At 48.9% G+C, this 22,063-nt stretch overlaps 4 protein-coding genes across 4 annotated transcripts; 3 read left to right on the forward strand and 1 right to left on the reverse strand.

Annotated features, from left to right (window-relative positions):
- Window positions 1-189: 189 nt before the first annotated feature.
- DNF1 (phospholipid transporting ATPase) lies at window positions 190-4,997 on the forward strand (the record flags this gene model as incomplete). The annotated part of the gene is made up of 2 exons (XM_064899679.1): window positions 190-3,699; window positions 3,750-4,997. 2 exons carry the CDS (start codon window positions 190-192, stop codon window positions 4,995-4,997), a joined length of 4,758 nt encoding a protein of 1,585 aa, XP_064752991.1.
- Window positions 4,998-5,589: 592 nt separating this feature from the next.
- Window positions 5,590-12,104, forward strand: SEN1 (DEAD-box type RNA helicase; the record flags this gene model as incomplete). Its single annotated transcript, XM_064899680.1, has 2 exons — window positions 5,590-5,615; window positions 5,666-12,104. 2 exons carry the CDS (start codon window positions 5,590-5,592, stop codon window positions 12,102-12,104), a joined length of 6,465 nt encoding a protein of 2,154 aa, XP_064752992.1.
- A 2,178-nt stretch (window positions 12,105-14,282) lies between these two features.
- LTR64_005342 (uncharacterized protein) lies at window positions 14,283-17,072 on the forward strand (the record flags this gene model as incomplete). The annotated part of the gene is made up of 1 exon (XM_064899681.1): window positions 14,283-17,072. One exon carries the CDS (start codon window positions 14,283-14,285, stop codon window positions 17,070-17,072), a length of 2,790 nt encoding a protein of 929 aa, XP_064752993.1.
- Window positions 17,073-17,650: 578 nt separating this feature from the next.
- On the reverse strand, window positions 17,651-18,490 carry LTR64_005343 (uncharacterized protein; the record flags this gene model as incomplete). The annotated part of the gene is made up of 1 exon (XM_064899682.1): window positions 17,651-18,490. One exon carries the CDS (start codon window positions 18,488-18,490, stop codon window positions 17,651-17,653), a length of 840 nt encoding a protein of 279 aa, XP_064752994.1.
- Window positions 18,491-22,063: the final 3,573 nt, after the last annotated feature.

Raw genomic sequence — 22,063 nt, forward strand, 5'->3', positions numbered from 1 at the left:
CACCGAATACATCGAAGCTGAAGCCGGTCAGCACTTCAAGGCGTGCGAACGCGTGCTTCGGTAGTCCGCGCGAGATACAGAGATCAACGCTGAACACACTTCGAGGTTTTGGGAACGTCTCGTGACACTTGCACTTTAGGAGGCCGGAGAACATCAACAAAGTCCTGGTTAGCATAGACAGTATCAGCCATGCAGAGGGTGCAATTTGAGGGAACGAAGGTCGATCCCGAAGACCTCGAGCCAGGGCTAAAACCGAGTCAGACCAATGCCAGCATATCGAAACCGACAAAGCGAATGAGATGGGCGACTCAGCGTAAAACTGGTCAAAGCGCAGTCAAGAAAAGACTGTCCATCCTTAATCGAACTGCCAAACTATCTCCGTATGAAGAAAAGCGTAGTGGTCAGAAAAACAATGGCACAATTGAGGAAGAGAGCCCGATGGGCCAGGAACAGCCTGTTGAAGAATCTCAGGGACGCACAATATGGTTCAATACGCCACTTCCACAGGATGCGAGGAACGAACATGGCCTGCCCAAAGCACAATACGCTCGAAACAAGATCAGGACCGCAAAGTATACGGCGCTGAGCTTTATACCCAAGAACCTGTGGTTTCAATTCCACAATATCGCTAATATATATTTCCTGTTTGTGATCATCCTTGGTATTTTCAGCATCTTTGGTGTGGACAACCCGGGTTTATCTGCCGTACCGTTGATTGTCATTCTTGCTCTCACCGCAATCAAGGACGCAATAGAAGACTGGCGCCGCACAGTCTTGGACAACGAGCTCAATAATTCCCCAGTCTACCGACTAGTAGAATGGAACAATGTTAATGCATCCGCTGACAACATCTCTCTCTGGCGTCGTATCAAGAAGGCCAGTACGAGAATAATCGTAAGTACATACAAGCACATGAAGGGTTTGCTTGTCCACAAGAAGAAGACAAAGACGAGTGAAAAGGGCGTCGATGGAGAAGAATTGACTCGACAGGCCACGAACATGACAAGACCCACGATCAGAACCTCAATCCAGTCACACCGCAGCTCTATCCAGTCCATTGGCACCGATGACGATGATATACCCATGACCCCTGTCTCTCGATCTGCTCATAGTCCTCAAATAAATGGTCACTTAGCGCCCGACACTCCAGGAAGTCCTCGATCTTTCGACACTGCCCCAGAAGATCCCAATCACTTGACCGTTGGAGCGGCAAACGCTACCTCAGCCTTACGCAACAAGCGAAGTTCAAAGCGTAAGAGTACACTGACTGTCCGTGATTATGGCAACATTCTCGACAAGCATAAAGAGACTGAAGGCAAGGCTGTCTTTAAGAGAGACTACTGGAAGAATGTTCAAGTTGGCGATTTCATCAGGATCTACAACGACGATCAAATACCCGCTGACGTCGTAGTCCTCTCCACGTCAGATCCTGATGGTGCTTGCTACATTGAGACTAAGAACTTGGACGGGGAGACCAATCTCAAGGTCCGAAGTGCTCTCCACGCCAGTCGACAAGTTCAACACGCTCGAGATTGTGAAAAAGCCGATTTTCTAATTGAGAGTGAGGGCCCGCACCCTAACCTGTACTCGTATAATGGTGCGATGCGGTGGTATGAAAGAGATGCTAAGATTCCTGATGGCCCAAAGCACGAACGGACAGAACCTATTGGTATCAATAACTTGCTGCTTCGTGGTTGCAATCTTCGAAATACTGAATGGGTACTGGGTGTCGTAATCTTCACTGGCTCACAGACCAAGATCATGCTGAACGCTGGTATCACTCCCAGCAAGCGTGCCAGACTGGCGAAAGAGCTTAATCGCAACGTCATCTACAACTTCGTTATCCTCTTTATCATGTGTTTGGTTGCCGGCATCGTTCAGGGTGTCATATGGAATGTCAATGGTGGCTACACGGCACAGTTCTTTGAGTATGGCTCTTATGGTGGCACCCCTCCAGTTGATGGAATCGTCACCTTCTGGTCGGCTGTGATCCTGTTTCAAAACTTGGTACCTATCTCACTGTACATCTCCTTGGAGATCATCAGGTCTGCGCAAGCATTCTTCATCTACTCGGACATGTTCATGTACTACGAGCGACTGGATTATCCCTGCACTCCTAAATCCTGGAATATTTCTGATGACTTGGGTCAAATCGAGTACATTTTCTCCGACAAGACTGGAACGTTGACTCAAAACGTGATGGAATTCAAAAAGTGCACAATAAATGGTCGCCCATATGGTGAGGCTTACACTGAAGCCGAAATGGGACTGCGCCGCAGACAGGGCGTCGATGTTGAGAAGGAAGCCGCCGAAATGGGTGCTCACATTGCCGAATCGAGGGTTGTGATGCTCGAAGAGCTGCGTAAAAGGCACGACAATCCCTACCTGCAGGATGAAAACTTGACCTTTGTCTCTCCTGACTATGTCTATGACCTTGGCGGACGTGCAGGTGAGGAACAGAAGCGTGCATGCGAACACTTCATGATAGCACTTGCATTGTGCCATACAGTCATTACCGAAACCACGCCTGGCGATCCTCCTATCATTGAGTTCAAGGCTCAGTCGCCCGATGAAGCAGCTTTAGTTGCCACAGCTCGAGATTGTGGGTTTGTTGTGCTCGGTCGCAACAACGACGACCTGATGTTGAACGTGCAGGGCGAAGATCGTACATATACAGTGTTGAACACTTTGGAATTTAACTCGACTAGAAAGAGGATGTCTGCCATTATTCGTATGCCGGACGGTAATATCAAGCTTTTCTGCAAAGGTGCTGATAGCATGATCTATTCGCGACTGGTAAAAGGACAACAATCAGAACTACGTAAGGCCACCGCCGAGAACCTCGAAGTCTTTGCCAGAGAAGGTCTTCGTACACTCTGCGTCGCCGAAAGGGATTTGACTGAGGAGTACTATCAGGACTGGGTCAGAGACCACGACTTCGCAGCTGCGGCTGTACAAAACCGTGAAGACCGTCTTGAGGAGGTTTCCGATCGAATCGAACAAGAGCTGATGCTGATTGGTGGTACTGCAATTGAGGATCGTCTCCAAGACGGTGTTCCCGACACTATTGCTTTGCTCGGACGAGCAGGAATCAAGCTCTGGGTCCTTACCGGCGACAAAGTTGAGACTGCTATCAATATTGGCTTCTCATGTAACCTTCTGTCCAATGAAATGGAGCTGATCCTGTTCGATCTTGGCCCCGATGCCACTCCTGTCGATGCTGGAAAACTGCTTGATCAGCACCTGAATACATTCGGTCTGACAGGCTCGGATGAAGAGCTCGCAGCGGCACGTCTGAACCACGAACCACCAGCGGCAACTCATGCCTTGGTTATCGATGGAGAGTCACTCAAGCTTGTGCTGTCAGACGATCTGAGACAAAGGTTCTTGCTTTTGTGCAAACAGTGTCGATCAGTTCTCTGCTGCCGAGTCAGTCCTGCACAAAAAGCAGCGGTGGTCCAACTTGTTCGACATGGTCTCGACATCATGGCACTTTCAATTGGCGACGGTGCCAACGATGTAGCCATGATCCAAGAAGCAGATGTGGGAGTGGGTATTGCTGGCGAGGAAGGTAGGCAGGCTGTCATGTCCTCGGACTACGCCATTGGTCAGTTCCGGTTCTTGCAACGCTTGGTGCTCGTCCATGGACGCTGGTCTTACAAAAGACTTGCTCAAATGACGGGCAACTTTTTCTACAAGGTAGGTTGTCGTGTCCTGTGTATAACAAATCTTGCTAACTTGTCTCACAGAACATTGTCTGGACTTTCGCCCTCTTCTGGTACCAAATCTACAACAACTTCGACATCACGTATCTGTTCGATTACACGTACATCTTGCTGGTCAACTTGGCCTTCACATCTCTTCCCGTCATTCTGATGGGTATACTGGACCAGGACGTTAGCGATAAAGTCTCGCTTGCTGTTCCTCAGCTATACCGTAAAGGAATGGAGCGGAAAGAGTGGTCAGAACTCAAGTTCTGGGCATACATGTTTGATGGCGTCTACCAGTCAGCCATCTGCTATTTCATGGGTCATTTGCTCTTTGCACCTGCGACATTCCAAACCGAAAGTGGTCGAAACGTCGACGACAGAAGCCGAATTGGCATTTACATTGCTTGTGCGACAATCGTGGTTGTGAACACATACATCCTGCTTAACACGTATCGATGGGACTGGCTCATGGTTCTGGTCACGGTAATCAGTTGCCTGCTGATCTTTTTCTGGACAGGTGTCTATTCCTCTTTCACCGGCTCCTTCCAATTCTACAAATCCGCTGCTGAAGTCTATGGTACGCTCAATTTCTGGTGCTTGCTGCTCCTGATTGTGGTAATTTGCTTGCTACCACGATTTTGTGTCAAATTCTTCCAGAAGAACTACCGACCATACGATGTGGACATTGTTCGAGAACAGGTTCGGCAAGGCAAGTTCGATTATTTGGAACGATATGAGGCTTTCGTGCCACCAAAGGCAGCCGTTGGGTCACAAAGTTCATCGGAGATGACAGAGGTTGCACATGATAGCGAACATCATACCAAGGCTGGCAGCCACCATGCACGATATCCTAGCATGACAGAATCAGCAAGGCCCATCTATCCACCTTCAGAAGCGCCAACAGCGGGTACACGACAGCCTCATAGCCAGACGGGCAGTGATGGTACGGACAGAACGGTTCCATCTTTCGATTTTACGAGGGGCGGATTGAATAGGATCGAATCGTCACCAGAAACGCCAAGGCCTAACACTGCGCCAAGGATATCAATAGACAGGCCGAGACCGTCGTTCGAGCGGTCAAGGCCACGACAATCATTTGAGGGCCCTATGCGGCAGAGTTTCGAACAGAGCAGAGATTTCACATCTGCAGCATATTTGATGAGGACGGAATCAGCGCATTCACAACCCGGACTTACACCTGTATCGACGAACCAGCAGAGGAGGAGGTATACAGTAGTGCAAGAAGAGGGGGAAAGACCTGACTCCACAGAGCCACACGCGAGATAGTACCGATATGACATGGAATAGACCTGACTCCCGACGACTGCGATGTTTTGCTTGATACTGGCGTTTGATCTCATCTAGTTCAATTAGAGACGCATTTTGGGCACAAGCGTTAGCGTACTTGACAATCAATATTATTTTAGATTCGAGATTGCAAGTGTAAAGCGAGGCTGCCAGTGACTTTCACTCGAGGAGGGCTCGTAATTGATTACTACAAACCCTTTGTGAAGCCAATGTGAATCAACTAATAAGCAAGAGCGACGCGACGCGGCATGATGACGTGATAGGCAGGAATAACCACTTCAACGCGTTCTTTGATCGCGCGCTTTGATTTTCTATTGTGGTTCGGCAGCGGTTCTAATGAGGGCGACACACTCGTTCACATTTCACTCACAGATCATGCTGAACTCGCAAACCACCATCGCTTGTCGCTGGAGGCTTTGTGGAAATTGAGGTTCTATCTGCAGGACAAAGAGACTATGATGTGTCTCCTAACAGTACATCCCCCTTCCACACCCACCATAATTCCAAATCAAGTAGTATACGATAGCTTGGCCACCTTAGTAAGGCCAGCGCATGCGTATAGGTAGTCGGCATGGCCGAGCACGTACAGGTCATTCAGTGAGTGTGACTATCTAGAAAATGTGTACACAGTGGCTAACTGAGTTTAGGGAATTGAAGCAATTACCAGACGGTGCTCACATCTTCTGTCCTAGATTGTCCGACAACCGGACCGACGACAGCGATGATCCTGGTCAAGAAGATGATCGTGTGCTAGAAGCGAGACAACGACGGGACAAATTCTTTTCAGCACTACCTCTCCTTGCCTACGATGGCCCCGAATGCTACGAATACCACCAATGGCTGTACAATGCCATGGACACACAACTCGCCAAGTGCGAAGCCTGTATCAGACAATATTATCTCGGGAAGATTGCGTTCAAGGAACAACTGCTGCAAGAATACGATGATGCCGAAGTACAGCAATTTCTCAGCATAATTCACAGAAGAGATTTATCCAGAATCAAGACCGGCCTCGACGACGCAACTGCAACACTCCAACCACTCCCTAAGGAAGAGCGAGGACCAAAGGCGCTAAATAACAGACAGCTGTTTGCTTTCTTCGAAACCCTACATTGTGATGCCTTTTACGACAACGACGAATTACTAAAAGCACATTTTGACAGGCCTTTCAACCTCGTTCAAACACATAGAGATCTGAGGATCAAGGACATCCTACCTGCTGTTACCAAGTTCCTATTCTCTCCCCACCAACACCGACTAAACTGGGCAATCAAGACATACCAACGACTTGGGAGACATCCTAGCGATGAAGAGTGGGACTGGGCCATCAAGAACCTTATCAAGCAAGAGCTAGATGCCATAAAGGACGACATTGGTCTCGTCCGCTTTTGGGGCGCTACCAAGGTCATCTGCGGAACATTGAGTGACGAGCAGATCACAATCAAGCTCTTCGATCTTGGTTTTAATTTTGCTCGACTCTTCTTGGATCATCTAGCTAAGCCAACAGTTGCAATCAGTTATATAATCGGTACATTGCACGTTGTTTGGACGAGAACACCTGATGTATACTGGCAAAACCTCCCTTCCGTCTCAGCTGGCACTGTTGCTGAGCAGATCTTCGCGAGTCCCAAGTTCAACGAGGGCCTTGACATTGGAGCGAAGGACGGTAATGCAGACTTGCTGTCATGGATCGCACCCTTCCTGAACAGTTTGCCGCCTGCAAACCGACCTCCAGCAACTCGAACGCTGACCCATCAACTTTTCATCAGGGTCAAGTCCACATCAACCTCGGATCAAGCTAGGCAATTGTGTTTTGAATGGGCTGTCAGAGCATTAGTTACAACCATTATCCCTTTCTCCGAAGATGATAAAATCCGTAAAGCAACTGCTCGACCTGTTCTGTCTGATGTTCTCACCCTGGTCAGCACACATTTGCCAAACATCCTCAGCTTCCAGTACACGCGCCCCGATAACAAGAAAGACAAGCTCCGGGATCTGATCGTCACCTTGGTCAGGAACACTTTAGCGTTGGATTGCCTTATGCTCAAGACTGATTGGGAAGGCATTCACGCTGGCAATCCTGTGACGAATAGCAGCTCGCACACCCCAGATCTGTGGCGGACAGTCAATCGCCACCTCGATCCTGACCGTTCTGATCTTTCCCAAGCTTTGCTTATCAGCACAATGTCTCTGACGGGCCTTGAACAATTCCCTGCACGAAACATGACCTCGCACAAGATAGAGAAGGAATCCTTCAACACAATGTTTGGCAAGGTAGAAGATTTGTTGAGTCAATGCATCGACCATCTAGCAGAATTTCCAGCCGAGCATTTGGATCCCTTGTTCTCCCATCAGAACACGAATATGGCTCTGATGGCCTTATTGTTCTCAGGCAACGACAGCATATACCAGGCGACCCTTGAGCTCATCAAGAACATCTCGAATCAGTCGGGTCGAATCGAAGCACTTCACCATGTCACCAAAGCTTTTTTTGCTAACACATTGTATTCCACCTGCTGGGTCTTTAGAAGGATCGCCAACCTTATGCCCTTTTCACCAATTCCTAGATTACTCAAGACAGGAAAGGATCTCATGGATATTCTATGTGACAATACAGGATTGCTTCGAGAACAATCTCTTGTAGAACGTGATGGCAATGCTGTTCAAGCCTTCTGGCAATACTGCTGGGGAATCCTCACCACCATCTTCCGTCGAATGGAGAAGTGGTCGGTTGATGTGGGCGATAGACCTCTGATGACCGAGGTTTGCCGCAACACTATGCAGTTCGCGCAAGCACTTTTTGGCCACTACTATCTCTTTGTCAACGTGCTCGAGCGAAACAAGGAGCCAGATGTCGATGTGTCTACGCTACTGCTTAACGTCGACGTCGAGTCGACCGTCGCATCGCCGCCGAAGGCTCTGGACTCGATGGTGAAGTGGCTCAGACTGAGAGATCCATACTTGGCCGAAACTCTCGTCAACTTGATCATTGGCATGCTGAGACGTCTCAAAGAGTATGGAACTCAAATACCACAGGACGGCTATGCCTTAACTTTCGTCGAAGAAGTCGCCGCTGGCTCGAATGTGAAGGGTAGAGGCACTAAAACGATACTCAACGACAACCAAAAAGCTGAGCTAGTCAGAGCACTCGAACAGTATACCGGCAAGCAAATCGCGATCAGGACAAAGGCGCAGCTCAAAAAGCAACAACGACTTGACTCCTGGACAGACCCCAACCTAAAGCAAGAAGTCAAGCCTAAGCCTGAGGTCATTTCCATTGACGACGACGACGATGACGATATCAAGGATGAAGATTTGCTAGAACTCGAGAAGGTTCAAGCCATCCGCAAACAAGGTCTACCGATGGAGAAGAAGGAACAAAAGCCACAGCAGCAAAAGAGACCTTCGATACCTTCGAGGCCTGCCCCTCCGTCGCTCCAAGAACAGCTAGCGAAGAAGCAAGCTGAAAGTTCAAGGACCTTCATCGAGCAGCGGAAGAAGGCTGAAGCTGAAGCAAAAGCAAGACAAAAGGAGCTTGCTGCTCGGAGAAAAGCTGGTGCTACGCAGACATCCAATGCTGGCTCCGGTCTCCGTGGTCTTGGTGTACCTGGAAAAGACCATACCACACCACGCAGTGACCTGATGGTCTCTTCTGAATCGGAAGACGAAGACTCTGAGGAAGACGAGCTGTTTGGAACAAGCTCGAAGACTGCAACTGCAACTGCAACAAATGGCATTCGTCGCCCGGATCGAGCTGTACCTATGCCGACCAAGAAGGTGAAGCAAGTTCGATCGGCTAAAGACATGAGAGCACGACTCAGTCCAGATCTGACAGGTTTGCACAAAACGATTCTGGCTTGGGACTTTTTCGTTGAGACTGATACACCTCCGAATTCAACCAAGGATGATTACACTCTCGTCACTAACACTTTTCGGACAGTCGAGGACTACCAGAAGACTTTTGAACCATTACTAGTGCTTGAAGGCTGGCAAAGCTTTCGTACTGCTCGAGAGGATGGTAGCTTCAAGGTATTTGAAGTCAAGGTCGCTAACTCTATGATTGTCGATAACTTCTTTGAGGTCAACAGTACTATATCGATGAATGAAGGTAAGGAGTTGAATCTTGCTCCTGCTGATGTTGTCCTTCTCTCGAAAGGTAGTCGACCTCATGTTGAGCCTAATGAGCCGCATTGTCTCGCCCGAATCAAGGAGATAACACGAAAACGTGGCGAAATGCAGATCGTCTACCGAGTGAACTCAAGCAACAACAAGTTACGTAACTATCTGAACGACAAGGCCACTGTGTTTGCGGTCAACGTGCTCTCACTGACCCCATTGGAGAGAGAATATGGTGCACTCATGGCACTGCCATACTACGATCTGTCGGAGGAGATCATACGAGCCAAGCCATCTCCGCTGCTGGCATATAGGGACGAGCAAGTCGAAGGAATTCGCGACCTTCACAATCTGAATGTTGCACAGGCCAAGGCTGTCAAATCGGCAGTCGATAATGATGCATTCACATTGATCCAAGGTCCTCCTGGGTCTGGTAAGACGAAGACAATTACAGCCATTCTCAGTGCCATGTTGACTGGCATGGCCTCGACCAATGGTCCTAACACGTATCGACCACTTGGTAGTGGAGGTCCGCCACCGTCAACGAAAAAGATATTGGTTGCAGCTCCCAGTAATGCTGCAGTCGATGAGCTGGTCATGCGCTTCAAAGATGGAATTAAAGTGCCAGGCGGTCATGTACAGAAAATCAACGTCGTGCGGCTAGGCAGGAGTGAAGCCATTAACACTGCAGTCAAGGATGTCACGCTTGAAGAATTGGTCAATGCTCGACTCAGTGAAAACGTAGGGACCAACGGGAACAGAGAAGATATCCATGCGGTTATGATGGAGCACAAGAAAGCTTCAGACGACATGGTTGAACTCAGGCAGAAGATGGATGCCACTCGACAGAAGGGTGAACAAGTCTCTCCTGCTGATGATCAGCTGCAGGATGGCCTTCGGCGCAAAAAGACAGCTCTGTCCGCAAAGATCGACCAGATGCGAGAGCAACAAAATTCTGCTAATCGAGACGCTGACATCAATCGTCGTCGTATACAACAGGAAATCTTGGATTCTGCTCATGTGCTATGTGCAACATTGAGCGGTTCCGGACATGAGATTTTCCAAGGTCTGAACGTCGAGTTTGACACAGTGATAATCGATGAGGCTGCTCAGTCGATTGAGTTATCTGCTCTGATCCCACTGAAATATGGCTGCTCAAAATGCATATTGGTGGGTGATCCAAAGCAATTACCTCCAACGGTATTGTCACGGCAAGCTGCCAAATATCAATATGAACAGAGCTTGTTTGCAAGAATGGCCAACAACCATGGGAAAGACGTGCACCTACTCGATGTCCAGTATCGTATGCACCCTGAAATCAGTGCTTTTCCGAGCAAGACCTTTTATGATTCGAGACTACGTGACGGTCCCGATATGGCACAGCTGCGAACACGACCTTGGCATCGAAGCCAATATTTCAGTCCTTATCGCTTTTTCGATGTCGAGGGTATGAGTTCGTCCGCTCCAAAAGGACGCTCACTCGTCAACGAAGCTGAGATTGAGGCTGCTATGGCAATGTATGACCGACTGACCACGGACGTGCCTCGGTATAATTTCAAGAGAAAGATTGGTATCATCACACCATACAAGGGACAGCTGAAGTCACTCAAACAACGATTTTCCATGCGTTACGGCGAAGCTATACTGGGTGCCATCGACTTCAACACGACGGACGCTTTCCAGGGCCGAGAGAGCGAAATTATCATCTTTTCCTGCGTGCGAGCAAGCACCCAGGGTATTGGTTTCTTAAAAGACGTCAGACGTATGAACGTGGGTTTAACGCGTGCGAAATGTTCTCTATGGGTACTAGGAAATTCGCAGGCTCTGGTTCAGGGCGAGTTCTGGAAAGCTCTAGTTGAGGATGCCAAGGCTCGAAACTTGTACACCAAGGACAACATCCTAAGACTTCTAAGCAGGCCACTTTTGACAGAAGATATGATGAAGGACGACGTTGAAATGGAAAACATGGACGACCAACCTACCAATGCATTTGGAAATCAAATCTCTGATTTTACCTCAAACCCTAACACGTCTGGAGCGTCTTCGAGATATGGAACAGCTACCCCTACCTTCGATAGTGCACCTTCGAGACAAGCATCCGCCGTTCCATCCCTAGAATCGGGCCGGTCTTCTCCACGAGAAGTCAGCATAGCACAAACTAATGGTGCAAAACAAGCCAAGCAGCTAGACACTGGGCCAGCTTCCGCTCGCGGCACACTTGGGCCTTCTAAGCCTGACTCGTTACCGCGACAAAGTTCAGGACATTCCGCATCATCACTCAGGGACGCAATACCGAGATCATCAGTACAACCCTTGAAAGCTAATGATCGACCTTTCACACCAAAAGATCAAACCTCAGGTACAGGCACCAACGGTCCATCAGGAGGTCGATTTGGACTGAACGCAAACATCAACTGTACAACATGTGGGTCTAATGCACATTTCTCTCACAATTGCGACAACAGAAGGGCGCGGGAGGCGTCACTTGGCAAGTGTATGCGTTGTGGTGGAGTGGGTCACACGAAACCATCTTGCACCGCTAGTCGATGTTTGGCCTGCGGCGATTTTGGACATATGGAAAGTGCCTGTACCTCTGACGCAAGTCAAAGACTTGGTAGGGAGATGCGACAGGACGTGTCGAGACAAGAGGATGAGCATCAGAGATTATTGCAGAGAAGACGAGAACAGCGAGCACAAAAACAGCTAGGTGAGCATGGTGCTAGTATCCCAACAGTGAAGACCGATGGGGTTCTTGTCGACCACAGCAAACGTAAAAGAGATTCGGAACATGACAGAAATGCTGCAAAGGCTCCGAGGCTTGAAAAGGAGGTACCTCAACCCACGGCAGGCGACCCCGCGACACGAAGAACATCGGAACCAAAAATGACGAGACCAGATCTGGGACCAAATGGTGCTCCTATTATACGTAAGAAGAGAGGCGAAAGTGCCATGTTTGCAAAGAAGAGATGAGCGGGGATGTCATTCAGTATGTGCGAGAGGGCAGCTACAAAATGCTCATCAACACTGCGTGGATGATTGGAAACACGCATGACGAGTCGATAAGCTTGCGACAAATTTTCTTGTTTACACGAAGCGAGCGGCGTAGACACGAAATCTCGGTATCTTAGCGTATGCAATTACCTTATTCCTGGGCTAGTCGGGACAGAGCGCCAACGTAGAGACGACATGGACTCATGACCTATCCAAACCCAACGAGACCAGAAATTGCGATCATCAGTAGGGAGATTTGCTGATATACAACTTGCGCATTCCAGCAATCGATATGTTAGCATCTGCAACGATACGTCGCAATGTATCACTTAAGGGTCGCTCGACAATCTATCGAGGTTGTTTTCTCGAAGCTTAGATCGCCGGACCGCGCGATGGTGGCACCAACCTAATGATGTGGCTTACACCCCATAATCCGGGGCATGGTAATGCGAAGCTAACAAGGTATAGACAACGTCTACCAGTAAGGGAGAGGTAAAACCTGGGACGTTCCAGCTTACCTGCAATTACAACAATTAGCTGCTTTCTCAGTAAAACTCGCTTGTAATCAAGTACTTTGGAGCAACTATTTTTTCGGAACTCAGATCTTGGTTCTGTTCCAAATCCCGTCACATGCGAGTATGAAGTTGACTGAAAACAGCTTGCTGCATCCCGAAACATCCAATAGGAGGAATACATCGTCTTCCGTTTCGAGTTGATATCGTAACCTTATCGTGGTGAGACCCGGCAGTAGCAAATCTCGCTTCAGATTCACAATACTCCGTGTTCAAGTCAAATGAGTATATGTATGTGCGTTGGCGATCGTCTTCAATATAGAACATAGCTAGATGTAGATCTCAAAGAAAGCTGAGTGGACACAATTGTGAAATTGTATATGGCCGGTCGAATATCAAAACGAGCTTGCGCTGGCAGAGTTTATTAGAACATTAACTTTTCGGTACCGGCGGTCGGTACGCTCCTGATCGGGTGGAGTACTATCACAGACGTCAATCGCTGAACGAAGCTTAGCACGGTCGGGGCTGCTGCTGCCCCGATGCGGCTTGCGTTTTCAATGCTGCTGAACGCCATCTGTCAATACTAACGGAATCCCACCGATTCGATGTAGGATGAAGCCTGGGAGGTTCGCACCTGTGTTCACTTGCACCTTCGTCGTTCCTTTCCGTACTGCCCGCAATTATTCTCGGCTTTACATCAGTCCGAGATCCGAAGCGAGATCTTCAAATGGTTCATGCCATAACGGAAGGTTAAAGAACGACCAGATACTCCCTGATTTTCAATAGCACTCAAGTGCAGTAGTCATACAAGGCAGGGCAGGAAACCAAGCCTGTGTATGCAGGGCTGACAGCCAAGCCGTGGTCTGATGCAAGTCTCATGAGCCACATTGTTCTTGAAAATATTCACCTTGCATCGTGGGCTCTGTACCTCAAACAGCTTGACACCTCCAAGGCAGCCACCTCGGCTCGAACATCTCATCAAATTAATGATGATGCTTGCCACTGCTCAAGGCGGGTCAGATGCTCAATCAGATGCTGTGTTGTTCTAGGCTAAGAACTTTTGAGCACACTCGTATTGTTGTGATTGAGAGGAAGAGATGGGGGGTCATTACAAGTACTATCTGACATCAATCGTTCGTGAGTATGTACTCGGAACGTCCAAGTCGAGTGAACCCAGTTGAGACCACCTTAACTTCCGGGTTGCAAGCCTGACGTGCATTTGCAATCCATGTCTGCTGCGAATGCTCACAACGGTCTTCCTCGCCTCCTTGGCTTGCATGCATGATGCAAAGGTTCCCTGTCTTGCTCCGGATCTACCTACCATGATATGTGCTCTAGATGGGTGACCTGCATATTAGGATCCATTTGCCATACGCCACAGATCCCAATCCACTCGACACCTACCTGCTTTGGACTTCCCGAATCAAACATATCTATCGAGGGACTATGAGACCCGCCAGTACCCCGTGAGTAGATTCTCCAAACCATATTCTTCAACAAGGACGAAGACACAACAAACCATCTGTTCAAAGACATTGCAGGTCCTTGCTGGTATAAGTCGTGAACATTCTTCCAAACTTACGGTCTACCATCTTGTCAAGGTGGAAGCATTAAAATACTTTCTGGGATGAGTTCGTGTCCTACAATGGATATCAACAGGCAACAAGGTGTTTGTAAGAGTAGAGGACGAGAACAACTACGACTTACGATTCCCGCGCCTGCTATGTTACCGAGCCACGAGTACGTTCGAGAGAAGACGTCTCGTGAGCCGCTCCTCGTGCCACCATTCTCTCGAGAGGGAGCTGTTCAGGACGAAATTGCCTGTCAGTCGTCCACATCACTTGCTCAGACGATCATCGACAGGCCACGATCGAGGCTTACAAGTCGACCAGTATCCATGTCCAGTATCAAGAGCAGAAGTGATATGTCTATGCGTACTCAATCAACTACTTTGGACGCTCTTGTCAATGTGATCAGTGAGTCTCACAGACGTACCAACTACGACAACCAACGATGTGGTGCTCCGACCAGAGCAAAATCCCTTGAATGTTCTGACAAGCCATCTACTCCACGACCGTCGGCCAAGGCTATCACAACTTTAAAGAGCCTCTGTGCGCATTCTACCTCTAAGAAGCGACGTAAGATGGTCCAGGGAGCTACTGTTGCTCCTACGATTGCGCATTTAGAGAAGAGCAAAATGACCCAGGCCGGGCGTTTGTTGCCGCGTGAAGAGACCTTTGGCGGTGTTTTGAGACCACTGCCTGCTCTGCACGACGCTGCACAAGATCAGGCATTCACTGATGAATGTATGGAGATGTTGTCCTTCAGGAAAAATTCGTCGCCTGACTTGAAAGATGAGACACAATCCCTCGACAGCCCTCGGCTTCAAGGCAATTCACTCGGTCCATTATTATGGAGTCCACACCGCTCTCGCAGGACTTCGGAAGCTATCTCGGTCAGCAGTAGCATCCTCGACTTTGGCTGGCCAGAACAAAACTCAAACCACCAAACCGAGAGTGGCCTTGGACCTGGGCGTCCTAGGCCTGACTCCAGTCTAGCCGGTTCACTAGATTTGAAAAACCCTTCCACCATGTTGCCCGCGGACCTGTTTGGCCCACGTCTGTCCAGGACAGTGTCGAAGGTTTCAGAAGCTTCGTGCGCAACTCGCCGACTATATGGTAGAGGTCCGCCATCACAACCACCTTGTGTCTCATTGCCTCCAACTCCAGGGAAAAGAGTTCGTACTTCTAATTCGGAGTCGCCCGTATCGCCTGCATCGCCCGTCTTCTTCAATCATGTTGGTCGACGACAGTCGATTGCAGATTCTTGCAGCTATCTCTCAAGCGATATCATCCAGGAGAATATGATGGCCGAGACCGCTAGAATCAGACATGTCGCTATCAACAACGGGTTGTCTGTAGTTCCTGATACTGTCACACGCCTGTCAGTCAACCGTAAAGATCATGATGGTCGATCCAATAATGCTGCTCCAGCGCTACTAAAGCCTGGTCACAGTAGAGGTAGTAGAAACAGGCGAGTCGACTTGGTGAGGCGCAAACACATCTTCATGCTCACCAACGACAACTACGATGACCGACCCAATGACAGCTACGTGATCAGCAACACAGAACCTCATCGGTATGGTCCATCATCCGATGCTATGCAACCTAGCATAACCCCACATCAGAACACTACCAAAGTATTTAATCCGTTAGCCCAAAAGCCATTACCTTCACCTCCTTATGATACCGGATATGTGTGGCATCTTGACTCTGCGAGTGATACCACAGATTTTATTGGAAACGCTGCAGATGGTCAAGAGGTACAAATTCCTAGCACATCATTTGAGGTTACCAATCGCCCAGCCACACCCTCTTCGCTGTCAAGCTCCGATGTCATGACTGGTGCTGAAAAGCGTCCCAACAGTGCTCGAGATACTGGAGCTAGCTGCAGTCGTTACCCTTGGGAAAATAGACAAGCATCGAAACTTGTCCTTGGCGGTTACTCGGACTGCAACAACGACGTTAGTCAATACTCAGTAGCAAGCCCAATTGCTTCAGTCAACATCGCTGACGAGTGCGACGACGCTAACATCGAGTCTCCGTCATCATTGGGTACCAGTTGCTCTGAAGACGCTTCTTACGACATGGATTCGCCATTGTATCCTGAACCAGAGAACATGATCTCGTCACGATTCGATTCGCCTCCCTCATCACCAGTCACAAAAACAATTTCTGATCGATTTTTACAAGAATGCAATGTGCAAAAGCAAGATCTGAACGCTGATACACTTGCTCCAAGTGAAATATATCAACCACTCGGCTTATCCTCCGCAAGCAAGACGAATCTTGTCCTTGCAGAGATTGAGGCTGACCTATCAATTTCGTTGAGAACAGACGAGACAGATAGCGACGGAGGCAGCATTATAGCTGACATCTCGCCTCTTTTTTCCAGAGTAAAGGTCATGGATGCGATGGTAAGACGGCCAGAGACACCAGACAGCCCAAATTCGCAATGTCGATCTGTATCTACCATATGCAAGTCTACACGTGCATCAACATCAATACGAAAGAGCGCTAGGTTCTCATTGTTTCCAACAATCGAACCCAAGCCGATCAAGATCCAGTTCCCCATCAAGGCTGGCTCGACACTAACCGATCCAACAAGACAATCAATCACACCCATGAGATCCTATCCCACACTCGCAATGACCGAGCGGCATGACGATTATACCCGCAAGCCTCTCGTCTCAATCTACAACGCTGCGAACGCCAGACGTTCCTTCTTGGCACGCGACCGAGATCACGGCTGTACTGAATCACGACTTCCGGAACTGAGATTGTTGCCGACACCTTCGCCTTCTGACGATGGCAGGTTTATGGACTTGAATCCTTTTGAGGAGAGTATCAAGCAGATGGATGAGGTGATCGCTTGAATGACTCACGATATCAATTGACAGTAACCTAATGGGACCATGATATATGCACGAAACTTGATGCAGACACGAGGTTTGCACGTGTCACGAATTTTATTGGCACGAACTCGGTAAAGAGGACAACAGTACATTTCTTTTTCTATTCGCTTCAAACACACTAGTTCTTCAGGGCATCATGTGCCTTTTTCCTCATCAGCAACGGCGGCTGGACCCATCGTGGTTGATCTTGATATGTACATAGTTACATAGTTACATACTTACACTTTTACACTTTCTGAACAAATGTCCTGAATTGACTTCAATAAAGGCGGAAAGAGACGGATGCAGAGTTGTCCATGTAGATCAATAGTGTACTTGTGTCTTACATGGACATCTACAATATTGAGGGGTGAAGTTAAATCAACATAGTGCAATCAATTATTGAAGTCAAAGAGAAGCACGTCAACTCGGAGTATGGCCTTTTGTGGTCCTTTGTGGTCTTTTGTGACGGTTGGACCCCACTTCGTTCCTCGTTAATACGTGTCTTCGTTTTCATTCTTTCAATAACTACTCATGTATGATGTCGATACATCTACTAACTAATGCTGATTAACTTCTCTCGCCCTCATCTCCGCAACCCTTATCCTATCAACCAGCGCGGCATGTTCGTGCCTCAGTCTTTGTACTTCTTCGTTGACTTCCATGCGATGTGCAAGTTCGCGCTCTTGGGCTTTGAGGACGTTGATGTTTGTTTCGTCTGGTGGAGGTGGTGGGATGAGGTCTGTTGCTAGTTCGCTGTTGCCATTGTTTCTGCTACTGTGATTGTGCATGTGACCTTGTTGGCTCCTCGACGAGTCTGATTGTGTAGACGTTTCTGTGGATAGGAGATGCGCGTTCTCGGTTCTGCTTCCATTTCGGGGACTGATCGGGTATGTCTCAGCGGCCAATTCGGGCTTGCCATGTAATGTGTCTGTTCCTTCTTGTTGTGTTGCGGCGGCGGAAAAGCCGTGTAGCTCTGGCTTGGCGTGCGAGTTTGATATATCGATGCCCTTCTCGTAAGGTAGGAAGGTCGAATCGTCTGGACGCGAATAGGAATTGGAATTGCGCTTCCTTCTTCTGTGTCGGATGCAGAACAAAACGATGAAAGTGCCAATTAGGATAATGAGGAAAGCTCCAATCGCTGTGCCGGCTTTGGCTGCGGTGCTCAGACCTGACGGAGGAGCTGAACCATTGGAATTGGACCCAGATGGTATGGGTGCGCTCGTGGCAATTGTGCTCGTGCTGCTTGTTGTCGACGCGCTCGTGATGGAAGTGCTGATGGTGAATGAGCTCGAAGTCCTATCTGCGGAAAGCGTGGGAAACGCTGAAGAATTTGAAGTTGAAGTTGGAGTGATCGTGACTATGGGTTGGGAACTTCCAGTGGTGATGATGGCCGCCATAGTATAGGTGTTCGTTGTGGCCTCTGTCGAGCTGAAGCATCAGCAGAGAACAGCCTACGAAGGCGATATCGAGAAATGGTCGATGCCGTTTCGAAAAGGCACACCATGGTCATTTCCCGGCTCCCATGCATCTGGGGGCTGAAAGACGCCTGCCCGGGGTCTGCCATAGTTGGTGACTTCAATCCTTGTAAGACGACACGGGGCGACAACCAGAATATCTCGCCTAATTAGCTGGTGTTAGCCAAGCGAAGCTTGACGATGCTGGTGAGTTTTGATCATTCTAGAAGATGAACTGCCAAGGTATGGTGCTGTTCCTGCTCTGCTTTTGGTTGAACAGGAAGGAGCACTAGTTCTGAAATAGGCAGATTAAGGGGTCAGCCACTGCCGCGCCAGTTTCAGCCTTGTGAAGGACAATAACGTCGAGCAGACAAGAGACTCGAGATTGAGACGACTTTCTGATGCACTGATGAATACAAGTAGCTGTCGATCATGAACCAGAATGTTTGGGCAAAATCCATCGTCTAGTCACATCTTGGTTTTTCAGGAGGAAGCTTCACTACGGCATCTCACATATTGACCTTGATTGGCGGACTCAATCGATCCTTAGACACAGATATCGTTATCGATGTCGATCTTTTGACTTCGAAATAGGAGGAAATCGAACAAGTCTATCTATACGTAGGAAAGCTCAAACAGCGTCAATGAGCCGCTCATTGACGCCTGAGGCATGAAGCCGCTCAGGCGTCGACGCTTGGAGACTCATTCTTTCCGATACTTCCACAATGTAACATCCTTACGAATCCGGACTCTCAGGTGACTCTGTATCCTGTCCCAATGCCTTGTCAGTTCATCATTACCCGCTTTACAACGAGTTTGAACGAAGGTTGATCTACAAGGCCCCTCTTGCGTTTGCATCGTCATGTTCAAGATGATCGATTGTCTACCATCAACAACACAAACAGCTATCCAGCCAGCCTTGTGTGCCAGAACTTCGTCTTCCATCATCGCTGCCAGGAAGACCTCCGCACACGTTCCAATAGACTAATGCTTCGTCAATGCTAAACAGCTTCTCCTCCTGTTCTTTCACCCCTCCCACCAAGGCCTCATCGATCCGGAGACGAAACTAGGCCACGAATTCCGTCCGTGCGGAAGTGTCTGAGGTCCGCTTTGGTTTGACGGAGCTGGAAGAGTCTGGTATACAGCAGGCTGTTGTGCAGACCACTGCGGTTGGCAACTAAGACATTGCCATTGTCCGGCTCGTGCAGTGGCAATGGGGACAAAGTATCCCCCTTGGTGCATGACTTGAGGCTGTCCGTCCGGGTGCCAGAAGTTGCTCATGATGGATAATGAGTACTGTTGTTTGCGTTCGAGGTGAGTATGTCAGGCGTTGTCCAAGTTTCAAGGTGATTTGATGTATGGAAACATCGTCTCAGATGCCGCCGCCAGCGTCGCATTTGTATCTTCAGCAACACTAACCTACACGTTTGCCTTACGATCAAGAGCGTTGGTCCTGCTCCTTGTACGACGAGATGTCTCTGCCAACATGCCGCCGTTCGACGACAAACACGGTTCGTACGCGTTTTGCCAGCTTCACAACATTAGAGAAGCATTGAGCGGTCCATCCACGAACACGGCACCAACGCAAGCAATCTTCAACGAGCTCAGCGCAGAGTGAGTACGTTGCGAATGCCCCCAACTGTTTGAATCTATACAGCGTCTGATCCCCATCGTCAACGGCGCACTCACTGAACTTCATAATGAGCTCGATCCACATGAACTCCTCAAAGCCATCCGAATGTGATCTGTTATCGAGGACGTAGTTGGTGAATATACCAGACGGGACGAATTGTATTTCCTCATTTACTCACTTAGCAGAAGATGAAGGGGCCTATTAATCAAGGCCATTTTGTAGGACTGACAGAACGCCACATGATGGCTAGGTTTCGAAACGTTGTTTGGGAGAAAGAACAGGAGGAAACGAGTATTTGGTAATGCATTTGCAAGTTAAACAAGTTGTTTTTCTTGACAGATTTGTATTTGTGCATGATATATACTACTGCTCATGAAATATATGCAAATATCGCTAAATTCACAGTCATCTTCTCATTAGTCACGTTCCTAGAACATGAGCAATAGCCTGGGCAGTCATTGTTACCCAAGAACCGATGCTGCTTAAATCATCCATTTACCCATATTTCGCTGTACACTTGACGCTAATTCTCAAAACAATATCCTCCAAACTCAAAACCACCGAAAACGAACACTCTCTTCGTCCTGCCACTGGACTTGTCGACTGACCGTCCGAGCCTTGGCTGTTGACGGAGCCAAGTTCTCATCATGGTGGTCAGCATCTCGCAAATCAGCCCAGTGATCACCGACGCCTTTTTGCACCACAAAGCCGAAGTCATCAGCGTCAGACGCAAGAGGACTAAGTGCACGGCCTAGTTTGGTTAAGGCGTGCTCTGCGCGTGAAGGTGGCTTCTCTGTGACGGGGGACGTGACGGGGCTGGTCAGCCAAGACAACCATGAGCTGCCAGCAGTTAAAGTCGGACTCTTAGGCGTCGCAGGACCAGGAGAGGATATTGTGGAAGCATTACTGCATGACGAGGATGGTCGTTCATCAGTCTCTGTGGCAACAATACGGAAGGCTGACGGGAACATGGTTGCATGCGAGCTCGCTGGCACTAATCTGGTAGAACTTCGTGACCGAGACCTTGAGTCTATTGCTGTTATCGGAGTTTTTGGCACAGACTTTGATCGTGTGTGCAAGACTCGATCTTCCGGCTCGTACATAATGCTTGCTGCACGCGAAATGGTGTTCATTGACGCAGCTAATGTGGTCGAATGCTTGTGTGTTGGCTTCTGAGCTCTTGGCTTTGGCAACGGACGAGATTTCATGGTTAGAAGCTCGTCATTCCTGATCTCAAGGTCGAGGTCGTCATCCTGCTGGACAAGGCTGGGAACACGCATCTGGGCCATCTGCCGAAGAGAGGGATTTTCCCAGCGACGTTTGCTCGCTGCCTGTGGAGAAAACAATATTGGTGGCTCAAGAGTGGCAGGTTGTCGTCTTGGTGGAAGGTCTGCTGATGCTGTGGCTGACCTCGTCGGCTGGTCGTTGATGTTTGTGGTCGACCCATGTAGGTTCTCGAAGCTTGCAACCCGAGTTTGTACGACACCCTGGAGGGGAGCTCGGATTTGTGGTTGCTCTTCAGCATTGGGTTGCGAGGACTCGAACGAGGCGACCATGCTTTTGACGGTGTCAAGCTTAACGCCAGTCCTTTGTCTTCTGTGTTTTATTCTGCTTCCTCCTCGTCCAGCTCTTTCTCCCTCTTCGAGAACATACTGACTCGGTTCTGGACGGCGTAGATGGCGTAGCCCACTAGTGCCAGAATGACAAAGAGGACGATGACTATTATCGCAATCACGTAGTTTCTTTGCACCATGGCTGACGTTGGTAACAGCCTTGATATCAGACTCTCGACCTTCGTAGGAGAAGCTGGGAGTATCTGACTCGTCCGCGTGTGATGGAATCCTCACGCCTGCTGATGGAGATGCACCTGGCTCAAATGAACG

Source organism: Lithohypha guttulata (assembly GCF_036872675.1).
Source record: "Lithohypha guttulata strain CCFEE 5908 chromosome Unknown scaffold_4, whole genome shotgun sequence".
Lineage (NCBI taxonomy): Eukaryota > Fungi > Ascomycota > Eurotiomycetes > Chaetothyriales > Trichomeriaceae > Lithohypha > Lithohypha guttulata.